General features: G+C 29.9%; 1 protein-coding gene across 1 annotated transcript; it reads left to right on the forward strand.

The window, feature by feature from the left end:
* The first annotated feature begins 3,471 nt into the window (after window positions 1-3,471).
* On the forward strand, window positions 3,472-8,857 carry LOC123221380 (probable receptor-like protein kinase At5g18500). The gene is made up of 8 exons (XM_044644234.1): window positions 3,472-4,036; window positions 4,399-5,087; window positions 5,202-5,306; window positions 5,530-5,652; window positions 5,721-5,891; window positions 5,986-6,115; window positions 7,865-8,077; window positions 8,401-8,857. Exons 2-8 carry the CDS (start codon window positions 4,429-4,431, stop codon window positions 8,515-8,517), a joined length of 1,518 nt encoding a protein of 505 aa, XP_044500169.1. The 5' UTR covers window positions 3,472-4,036; window positions 4,399-4,428; the 3' UTR covers window positions 8,518-8,857.
* The last annotated feature ends 3,374 nt before the right edge of the window (window positions 8,858-12,231 follow it).

Consider the following 12,231-nt stretch of genomic DNA (forward strand, 5'->3'; position numbering starts at 1 on the left):
TAAAGTCTAAGAGATGAAGAACTTCATTTAGGAAGACTATAATTTTACAAAAACTTTATGAATGAGTAAGTGTTTCAGTTTTCCATCTATTGCAGATGTGTTTTTAAGATCATACTAAAACTTATGTGGGAAATAATCCTTTGGCCCTTTATATATATTGCAAGGTGTTAGATAATAGACCTCCCTCTTTTAATTTATTATCGACTAACACAAATTTGGTAATCAAAATCTCTTAATCATTGACCATACCTTTTCAAGATGGCCCTTTGAAACACACATACAGCAATTTTTAGTGTAAATTACTTAGTCTATACCAAAACTAAATTATTTCCCATTTTTATAGATGTCTATTTTCCCAAAGAAGAAGGTTAAAGAGATATATTGGTGTACATATCCTAATGAAAATATTGATGTTATATCAATATGCCTATGAGTCATTTATATGAAAAAAGAATATGTGTTGAATTGATTTGAATAAGTTAATGGATGTTACTGATAAGATCATCCAAAATTTTATATCAAAATCAATTTTATTTATAAATAATAAAATTTTAGAAATTGAAAAGGGACATTCTTTCTATAATTTTCATTGAAGTCACAAAATTTGGGGTGGTTTTCATTTACCCACTCAATTATGACCATTAAATCACTAATTAATTTTACCTTTTAATAATCATAAAATCACCCCATTTTGTTTTCAATATTAAATGACCATCATCAACAAATTTAATATGATATTAATAACAAAATTCTTTTAATATATATCCTTTTTTAGTAAAAAATTGATATATAAAGTTGAAAAAATGATTCGTAAGATTTAAGAGGTATTCTTTTATTAAATAATATTATATTATATATATAAATAAGGACAATTAATTAAAATAGACACCAAATTCGTCGTCTAAACTTTTTTTGGTAAGATTTCTCAACTTTTACCTTTTTAAGCAAATGACATTTTTCATTCCAAAAATACTCATAATCCTATTTCTTTCATTTACAGTAGTTTTCACAGATTAATTTTCTCTTATATTTCAGAGTATACCGATTAAGCTTAATTTTTCTGTAATGAGTAAAATTTAAAGATGAAAAATAGATTAATTTTAGATATAACAATTGATATTTATATACTTTTATACATTTACAAAATGAGGGACATAACCAATATAGGATGTGTGGGTTGTGCAAGGTGAGAAACAGTGTGCGTCTCTTCGAAACGATACGAAAATGAGTGAAAGGGTGGATATTTTCTCAAAACAATGCATTTTTTTCGAGTAGATACGAAAATGTAAAGGGGTGCGTGAAAGGGTGCGAGTGCATAGAAGGGTGTGGGCGCGGGTGCATGGAAGGGTGTGACACTTTTGAAAGGGTGCGTGAACGAGTGTGGCAACGTTGAAGGGGTGTAGGTGCATGAAAGGGTGTGGGGGCGTGAAGGGGTACGACAATGCTGAAGAGGTGCATAAAAAAGTGCGGGTATGTGAAAATGTGAAAGGGTGCATAAAAGTATAAAAAGGTGAGTAAAAATATAAACAGGTGCGTAATAATAATAATATTAATATAATATAATATATATAATATTATATATTATATTATTAATATGTTACATATTATATAAAAAAGGGGTGCGTAGAATCCATTGCATTCCCCCGCACCCTTTTATATATTATATAAAAAATATATTATATATTATAATAATATATTATATATAAAAAGTGCATAGAAATGCAAAGGGATCCACACCCTTTCATATATTTAAAAAATATATAATATATTATATTATTAATAATATATATATATATATATATATATATATATATATATATATATATATAATATTATAATATATATTTTTTATGTTGTCACGCACCCCTTTTATAATCTATGCACTATTTTTATATTTTTTGCATCTGTTTATATTTTCACGCACCCGTTTGTATTTTCACGCACCTTTTTTTATTTTCACGGACCTTTTTGTATTTTTACACACCCGTTTATATTTTTATGCACCTGTTTGTATTTTTATGCACCCATTTGTATTTTTATACATCCATTTGTATTTTCAAGCCCTCGTTTGTATTTTTATACACCTGTTTGTATTTTCACGCAGCTGTTTGTATTTTTACGCACAGTTTGTATTTTTATACACTCGTTTTGTATTTTCATACACCCGTTTTATATTTTTATGTAACTGCTTGTATTTTTACGCCCTCTAGTTTATATTTTTATACACCCGTTTGTATTTTCACACACCAATTTGTATTTTTACGTAACCCTTCAGCTTTGCTGCACCCTTTCACGCACCTCTTCAGAGGTTGATGCACCATTTTCAGAAGGTGACACACCCTTTTAAGATTTCACGTACCCCTTTATGCATGCACACACCCCTTAAGAGAATGATGCATCCTTTTACGATTTCACGCACTCCTTCAGAATTGAAGCACCTTTTTACGATTTCACGCAGTCTTTTACGATTTTACGCATCCCTTTACGATTTCACGCACCTCTTCGGAGTTGACGCATGCCCTTCATATTTTCACGCACCAGTTCAGACTTTCACGCACATTTTCACACTTTTATGTACCCCTTTATACTTTCGTACATTTTTGCATCCGCTTGAAAAAATGCATCGTTTTATGTTCATCATTTTGTAAAGGTATAAAGATATATAAATATCAATTATTACATAATCAATTAATTTATTTTTCATCTGTAAATCTGATTTATTACAGAAAAATTAAGCTTAATCCGTATACTTTGAAATATAAAAGCTTAATCTGTAAAAACTATTGTAAATGAAAAGAAATAGGATGAAAGATATTTTTGGAATGAAAAATACTATTTGCTTAAAACGGTAAGAAATCTTACCGAAAAAGTTTTAGGTGGCAAATTTGGTGCCTATTTTAATTAATTTTCCTATAAATAAAGTGATAATATCCAACTAAGAGATTTAAAAATAAGAAAACAAACCAAATTATTAATTACAAATTATTAATTTAGTTTATACAGATAAATTTGTATAATTTATTATACATATAATTTTATTCTTTTAAATTAAGATTATTTTACTCAAAACTCTATAATAATCCTTCTCATAACAATTTTCAGAAATAAAATATAATATTTATGATAAAATGTTAATAAAAAAACTAAAATGTTAAAAATTAAAATGTCATCTGTTTTGAATTCAGATACATTTTCTATGATTAACTCTAGTAATTACAATTATCAAAGCATTTATGGTTATAGTAATCTTGAGTGAAATAATATAACAATAAAAAATAAAATATTAATATCATAAAAATATATTTTTGTTTGATGTGATGTGAAAACTGCCCTTCTACAAAAACTGTGAATAGTTCATAGTAGCTAATTCACAGTAGCTTGTTAGCTTTCTTGGTTAAAATATGTTTCACTAGCCATAAATTAGTGATAATTGGTGAAGAAGTTGAAAGTAAATCAAACAAGCTAATGCTCATAAGGGGGAGAGAGAGAGTTTTAAGTCTTTAAGATTTCCAAATTTCAATCCAAAATCCAAGCTTGAGTTTTACTATGATGTAATGTCATGAAACGAAATGTAAAATACCAAAAATTGCAATGTATTGTTGTTTTGTAAGGCATCTGAACTCACCACCTACCGCTGATAACTCCATCTCTTCTTCTCCTTTTATTATGCCCACCACCACGCCTTGTCAATAAACTCACCAACATTTTTCTCATTTCTTTGGATTTTCATTCTCTCTCTTTTGTACCTTCAAAACCCTTTTTCTCGTTTTTAATTTTTTAGTGTCTTTTTGGAGGGTGGTCAAGGCTGGTGCAGGAAAGCTCTTTCTCAGCTTAGATTTACCCTCACATTTGCTTCTTAACCCTTTTCCAACTTGCAAAATCATATCTTTTGGGTATTTAACTGCCTTTTTTTTGTCACTTTGGTTGAATTGTTTTCTCCTTTTTCCCAAATGGGTTTATTGGTTTTGAGATCTGGGGTAAAGATTTTAAGGATCTGAACTTTGAAGGGTCTTGTTGTGAATTTTATCCCAGGAACGTAAGATTCTGTTTTAAGTTGCTTTGTTTGCCTTTTTTGTTGTTGCTCGTTGACAGCTTACTTGTTTTTTTTTGCTTTATTTGTTTCTGATTTTCAGTTATATTCTGCTGTAACATCCGTTTATTTGGGAATTGAGATGATGCTTAAGTTTACGTTTTTATGTTGATGTATGTGCCTTCTAGTTCTGTTAGCTTTTGTGTAGGAAAGGTGGAATGATTAGAAAGACTTTAGCGTGAACCTCAATTTGAGATTGTAAATCAATGAAATTGCATTTTGTTTAGAACGACATCAGTGAGAACCTTAATTTGAGATTTTTGAATTAATGAAACTGCATTTTGTTTATCATTGTGTGTACTGTATAGGTCGTTTGTGGACATCTGAATAGATCCAGAATGGCCAGTGATCTTAACGCTGAATTGTCCAAGAAAATTGGTGTTCTTGGTCTTAAGGTCTGGGAAGTAATTGGGATTTCTGTTGCATTATTCATCATAATTATCCTCTCTGTATTGTCGTTTTGTTTAACGTCGCGGAAGAAATCAAGAAGAGCTATAAACAACCATCCTATTAGCCAAATACCAGCTGTTTCCAAGGAAATTAAGGAGGTTAGGGTGGAGCAAGTATCGACAAGTGATTTTGTCCCTCGTGATGGTATTCTTCTTACAATTCATGACAAATTGAGTGACAAGGAGTCGGATAAGGTTTTGGTTCATCTGGGTATGGGGAAGGGGAAGAATGGAGATAATAGCAGTCAGTCAGGTTCATTTCGTCACTTAGATAAAGATGGAGGGTCTCAATCAGGTGAAGATTCAGGCACTTACAGTGTTTACAAGCCTTCTTCTTCATATCCCATTACAGCCCCTTCTCCTCTAGTTGGCCTACCTGAGTTTTCTCATTTGGGTTGGGGTCACTGGTTTACATTGAGGGATCTTGAGCTTGCAACAAATCGATTTTCAAAGGATAATGTCCTTGGTGAGGGTGGATATGGAGTTGTTTATAGGGGGAATTTGATTAATGGCAGTCCAGTGGCAGTGAAGAAGATCCTTAACAACTTGTGAGTCTTGAAACTTTTACCATCAGTTCCTAACTTTAATAAATTAGCTTCTTCTTTTTCTTCTTCTCCCTGTGAATTATTCCTTAATTGAATTCTTTAAGTTCTTCACTTCAGGGGCCAAGCAGAGAAAGAATTTAGAGTTGAAGTTGAGGCCATAGGACATGTGCGCCACAAGAATTTGGTTCGGCTTCTGGGGTACTGCATAGAAGGGACACATAGGTATGTTTTACTTTTACCATGTGTTGTTATCCCCCTTAAAATACAGATTTCCAGCAAAATGATCTATTTTAATTACTAATAATTAATTTGTTAATTGGAAAATGTGAAGGAATTTTCTTCTTCCTTTTTTTTTTATTATTATTATTTTTTTGTTTTATCAAATCATTATCTACTGAGCGAGTATAAAAGCTGCTGCTTCCATTTTTGGTAACATTGATCTCAGGATTTTGGTTTATGAGTATGTCAACAATGGAAACTTAGAACAGTGGCTTCATGGAGCTATGCGTCAACATGGATATCTTACTTGGGAGGCTCGTATAAAGGTTCTCCTAGGCACTGCTAAAGCGTAAGCCATTTCACTAACACCAGTTTTTCATGTTCTAGTTCTTGTTTGACATGATATATGTGTTGCAGTCTTGCCTATCTGCATGAGGCCATCGAGCCAAAAGTGGTTCACCGAGACATTAAATCAAGCAACATATTGATTGATGATGACTTCAATGCTAAGGTTTCTGATTTTGGCCTGGCTAAGTTACTGGGTGCTGGGAAAAGCCATGTCACAACTCGAGTTATGGGGACTTTTGGGTAAGAAATTTTCCAAATGCAGAATTCCTTTGTCAATAATGTTTTGTTTCTTTCTCATAAGCACCTGTACTTTTCCTTTTATGCAATGTTACAGATATGTTGCTCCTGAGTATGCAAATACTGGCCTATTGAATGAAAAAAGTGATGTTTATAGCTTTGGGGTTTTACTCTTGGAAGCAATTACTGGAAGAGATCCTGTGGACTATGGTCGCCCTGCCCATGAGGTGTGTAATTTCATGTATATGCATAATTGATCAAGTTCTAGTCATCTAATGTGACTTAAGTTGACTGATAGTTTTTATATAATTCTACAATATTGTTTGTTGATATCATATGAATGACATCTATTACAACCTTTTGATCTCTCATGTCTCAAATTTTAACGATCATAATTTTAATTGGGTTAGTGATAGTTCTAAATTTGAATAATTGTTGGGATACATATAACTCTAACTCTAATATCATTTACATACATGCGATGTGAAAAGTTTAACTGTTTTTTATCCCCTGCAATATTTGGAAGGTCACTGGGCATCATCCAGAATTTATACCTTCTTGATAGGCAATTCATTTGCCAGATATCTAGAGCCTCCTGACTTCCGGAAAAACAATCTGGCTAAAACCTGCAGTATGACTTCTACTCTGTTGACTTTTGCTTGAGCCTGGCCCTCTTTTGATACCACTTCGGGCTAAAATCTATTGTCTATGGCAAGTCCAATGTCTAAACTGTAGTTATCATATTTTTTCTTATTGTTGAAATCTTAATTAGATGGAACTATCTTTTAACAGAGTAAATTAGTCAAATTATTAAACCGCCAGTGTTTCATGTCGTTCTTGATCCCAACTTCAAGTTCCCTCAGTCACTAGAGGCAAGCATTATATGATTCATTGGCCAAGCGTTTCGTGCTCCACTGGCTGTGAAGGAAATACTTATACCTACCTATAAAACATAGGCACACCAAATATGCATGAAGTTTTTGTTTTACTAGGTTGATATTGAGCCTCTATAAAGAAAAAACAAATAAAAGCGTTTATATTTTTGTAACCAGGTGGTTCTAAAGGACACTTATTAAGTTCTCACTAAAATTATCTGAAAAACTGATGTAAGCTGGCCTGACTTTGTGATTATCTGAAGTTGCTTCACATGGTTCATCAGGAACAAATTTTATTTTCCTGTTACTTTTCCTCTTGTTAAAATGTGCATGCATTTTTCTGTCACTTCTGCTGGTGAATCAACTTGTATGATTATTGCTATGAATCAGTCTTCTCTGCCATTTAAAGTTAAGCGGGGCCACTTTCTCCTTTTTCAGAGATATATTTTTGCTGCATATGGGGTTATTATGCTTCTAAACTTATCAAATGCTTATGACTATAAGTTTCCTTTTTGTTCATTCATGTGCTTCATGAGCAACTGATGCTTATGATTTATTTCAAGTTTCCTTTTTGGTATATTCATGTGCGCATGAGAAACTAATGTTTATCATTTATTAAATAGAATAGTACTAGCAAAAGGACAATTTGCAATTGATGGAGGCAGAAAAAAAGTTTAAATATATTACTTAGCTTGCATTTAACAAGAGAATTTCTTTCTTCATTTTCAAAACATTAAATGATACAAGTAATTTTAACGCCGGAGACATAATGTTTTAAATAGAATACCAAACATAAATTAAATGAAAAATTTTAACATATTATAAACTAAGCTATTTTAAAAGTAAACAATGGAAAATTTTCTTTTTCAGGGCATTGTTAAACACTCGCAAGCAGAAAACATTTCTCTTATTCCAAGCAGTGGAATACTGTTAACCATTTTATGCATCCTTTTTTTAATTCTAATCGTTGTATACTTTTGTTCTTGTCCTTTTCTTAAAGTTTGAAAACTTATAAATACCATTCATACAAACATTGTAGACATGCTGTTGTAGCACAAAATGAATAAAAATAACAATTACTGCATTTTATAATGCTTGCAGGTAAATCTGGTTGATTGGCTAAAAATGATGGTTGGAAGCAGGCGGTCTGAAGAAGTCGTAGACCCAAACATTGCGGTTAGGCCATCGACAAGAGCCCTAAAGCGTGCCCTTTTGACTGCATTGCGATGTGTTGATCCAGATTCAGAAAAAAGACCCAAAATGGGCCAAGTTGTGCGCATGCTTGAGTCGGAGGAATATCCTATAGTAAGAGAGGTTAGTTTCTAATTGATCTTATTAGGCCTTCTATTATATAAGCTAGGACCAATTGCACCCAACAATTACTCAGCACAATTTACCCAATTTCTTACACATGATGCACGGTTTTAGATAATCAGATTAAGACACTTTAGATCGTTGAGATACATCTAACGACTAGTATATACCATTGATTCTAAACATCCAGGGTGTATTTTCTTCCATTATTACAACTTTTGTCATCTTTTTCTCTTCTGTACTAGTTATGTGTAACTTCTACATTTTGCTATATTTCAAAGGACCAGTGTGATTAAACATAAATAAAACTTTTGGATTTTTAGGACCGAAGACACCATCGAAGAACTCAAGGAAGCATGGACATTGAGTCTCAGAAAGAATGTTCTGACACTGAGCGTAGTGATAATCCAGTTTCAAGGTCACATAGCAGGCAGACATAATCTCATTGTAAAATTCATATCCAGTATCAGAGGGGTTTATAATGCATCAGGATGACGGGGATTAATTCTTAAATTTTTTCTTTTCCTTTCTCAGCTGTTTACATTCTTGCCCTTGTCATAAAATTAGCTGTCAATATCTAGGCTGTGGAGATGGAGGATGGAGAGGGAGATGATATTTGATTCTGTTCTTTTCTTTTCTTTCCTTCTTTTTTTTTTTTTAAATTTTTTGGCACTAAATGTGTAGATGAAGAAAATGATTTGTTTGTGTATGAAAGTGGTGTTGTGAAGAACCCAAAACTTTTGGGATATGTACAGAATTGATGAACATTGTCTGATGAAATGCTCTTCTTTCTGACTTTCCATGGGGAAAAAAAAAAAAAATAATAGAAACAGATACAGAAAAAAGAAGTCCATAATGCATTCATGATTGTATAGAAAAGATAGCTGGCCTGAGAGAATCCTTAAAAATTTTGGGGCCCTTTGCTTTAAAGTTTCCAGAAGATAAATGTCTGTCATGCAAATTGCTAAAAAGCATACGTGGGGACATAGAAAGTTCTGTAGAAATCACTTTCAACAGCAACATATTTTAATGGCTAATCCACTTTTAGTTTAAAGTCCTTTTCTTTACAACAAAAATGGATTTTGACTTGGACATGTTTTTAAGCTCTAAAAGCAGGATAAAACTAAGGACCACACATACATAAATGCATACATACATGCATGCATGCTATCTATAAACTTAAGAAATTTTGGGACCTAAATTTGAGCATATTTGATTGCTTTTGTATATTTCTTGTTAAGATTGAAAAATAAAACTTGCGCCGGAGAGAATGGTTGGTTAAATTATATGATGTGATAATATATATTTTTTTAAATAAAAAATTTTCCTTGAGCATACAACACTATTACAAAAGATATGTTTTATAAAAAAATTCAGATTTTTGTTTTTGTAAATTACAGGTTTTAGTAAGACTCAGAATCTATAAGGTTAGTTTCAAATAGGAACTGAGCTAGATTTCAAATTTTGATTTTTCAAATTTTTATAGGATATCCAAAATTGCTAAAAAGGGTATTTAAAATGAGAATTTTTAATTTAAATCACCTTTTAATGGAATTTTTACTTAAAAAATTAAAAAAAAAAAAAACGTATTTTTTACCATGTTGATGATCTTTGTATGTGGTATTGTTTGATGTCATTCTCTCTGGGCTTTTAGAGATTGGATATTCTCATTCGACATTAATTATTTTTAGGGGGCAGTCTAACACGGATAAGCTCAAAGGTTCCTAACACATGCCCCTAATCTTGTCATGCTGTGGGACAGTACGACTCATTTGGCAGACTTTGACATGACAAAACTTGCCATCCAACCGAATTGGAGGATATTAATTAAAAAAAAAAAATTTATATATATAAATAAAATCATAACTTTTTTATTATATTAATATAATTATTTTTTAATTTTATTTTATTTTTAAAAAATTTTTAAAATTAATAATTGATTAGATTGATTGGCTGGTGGGCATAATTGGTTGGCCATGGCAGTCAACCAATCACCCAACCCAAATATTTAAAAAAATATTTGATTGGTTAGGTGTTTAATTAAGTGGTCAACCATCCAACCAACTAATTTTATTAATTAGTTGGGTGTTTACCCAATCGTCAATCACTTAGACAACCCTTTCATTGTCAAAGTTTAAGAATAATTTCATATTTTTATTTTATTTTATCTCATATCTTAGCCTTAATTAGGTGGATGAGTTTTATATTTTGATTAAATGAGTTTATATTTAGTTGGATGAATACAAAATTTAGAACTATTTTAGATATTTTATATTTTAGATTATATATTTATAATTAAAAAAAACTATATACACATATATGGGTGAGAAAATAGATTATTTTAATTAATATCTTCGAATTTGGCCCAATATGAGCTCCTGGCCTTGTCTAGTTACAATTCTTAAATAAAAATATAATTATTTAATTGATCAAAATAGTCAATTTTTCATTTAAAATGTTTCTTTTTACCCTTGACACTGCTGTAATTAAATTCACAAAATTAAAAAAAAAAGAAAGAAAAATGCTTTTAATACCAAAATTCAACATGATAGTAATTACCTTGTAGTTTATTGAATAATCTTGATGATTGTTGATTTGAGTATACCTAACAATACATGCATTGCAATATTTAATAAATTGAAACATATCCTTGATTTTCATATTAAAAAAAAATCATGTTTTATATGAATATTTAAACATGAGGTTATTTAATATTTAAAAAAACTATTTTCAGAGTTTAAAAACAATATAAAACAAAATGCCAGTGAATTTAATAAAATTTAGTCATTTACACATGAAAAATTTTAATATTATATAGTGGTGGACTGAAGATACAATATAAATATGTCAAATTGTATAAAAGTAAAAATATGGATGATCAATTAAAAAAATAACGAACTCTAAAAAGAGTCAGGGTCAGATTGTAGGGATTATTTTTCATATTTTTAATATATTAAACTAAAAAAATTTTATATCTAAAAAGGTATTAAATATTCATTTTTAAGTGTATACATAATTCAGTTCCAATCATAAAACTAAACTGAATCGAATCGTTTGTAAATTACGATTTAGTTTGTAAAATGATTTGGTTTTGGTTGAAATTTTTTTAAATATTTTTTTCAGTTTAGGTTAACATGTATATTGTATATATATATTTCATTTAAAACCGAATAAAACTATAAATCATATTATATACACACAAAAAAAATGCATGACAAAAATTTCTAAAAAACAGCTAGGTGTACAACTTATTTTTTTTTAATATAAATTTTTGTCATTTTTTTTACATGTATATTGTATATATATTTCATGTTTTATAAATATATATATATATATATATATATATATATATATATATATATATATATATATATATATATATATATATATATATATATATAGAAATGACTGATTTCAAAGGTTTAAACTATGTTAGTCAAATTATGTATCAAAAACCTAATTTTTTATATTGTGTATTGTGTATCATATTGTATGATACATCTTTTAAAAAATAAAATAATAAAATTATAGTTGACATATCATAATTTGGAAAAAAATATCACAAACAACCTTAACATTTAATTTTTTTTGCATATACACTGTTCTTACACTGTCATTTTCTCTAAAAAAGTGTATCGATCTGTATCAGTAATATGTATCACACCTTATGGTACATATCATTTTCATCAATACCATCATATTGTATTATATCGTATGGTAGGTATCATGTATTGTAGTATATTGATAACTATGGTTCAAACCGTAATCCATATTAGAGTAAACCGTAATTTTTCAATTTAGTTGAATTTGGTTTAGAAATTTTTCAAACTTTTTTTTTAGTTTGGTTTGAAAAAACTCTTAAACAGTTTTAAATCAAATCATACTCACCCATATTCATTTTTTATACCCAAGAGGAGTAATTACAAATGTTTATACCCATGCGATTAGTTGACCATTTTTAACCTCGCTCTTATATGTTTTGCTCCTATTTATTTTTTTAAAAGGTCGTCTAAGTTTTCATAGCTACTAAAGCTGACCATAATGATGTCAGAGAGCAATACTATATGAACCCACTTTGTGTATAGAAAGGAGTAATGTGTACATATTCATGTATGTTATTATATGATCAAGTGTTATTTTATTTTTAATTTAAA

This window comes from Mangifera indica, chromosome 7 (genome assembly GCF_011075055.1).
Source record: "Mangifera indica cultivar Alphonso chromosome 7, CATAS_Mindica_2.1, whole genome shotgun sequence".
NCBI classification, from domain to species: domain Eukaryota; kingdom Viridiplantae; phylum Streptophyta; class Magnoliopsida; order Sapindales; family Anacardiaceae; genus Mangifera; species Mangifera indica.

Coding starts and splice junctions, on each gene's coding strand:
- LOC123221380 (XM_044644234.1), top strand. CDS start 4,429: ATGGCCAGTGATCTTAACGCTGAATTGTCCAAGAAAATTGGTGTTCTT. Junction 6,116..7,864: donor ATGGTCGCCCTGCCCATGAG/GTGTGTAATTTC, acceptor TAATGCTTGCAG/GTAAATCTGGTTGATTGGCT. Junction 8,078..8,400: donor AATATCCTATAGTAAGAGAG/GTTAGTTTCTAA, acceptor TTGGATTTTTAG/GACCGAAGACACCATCGAAG.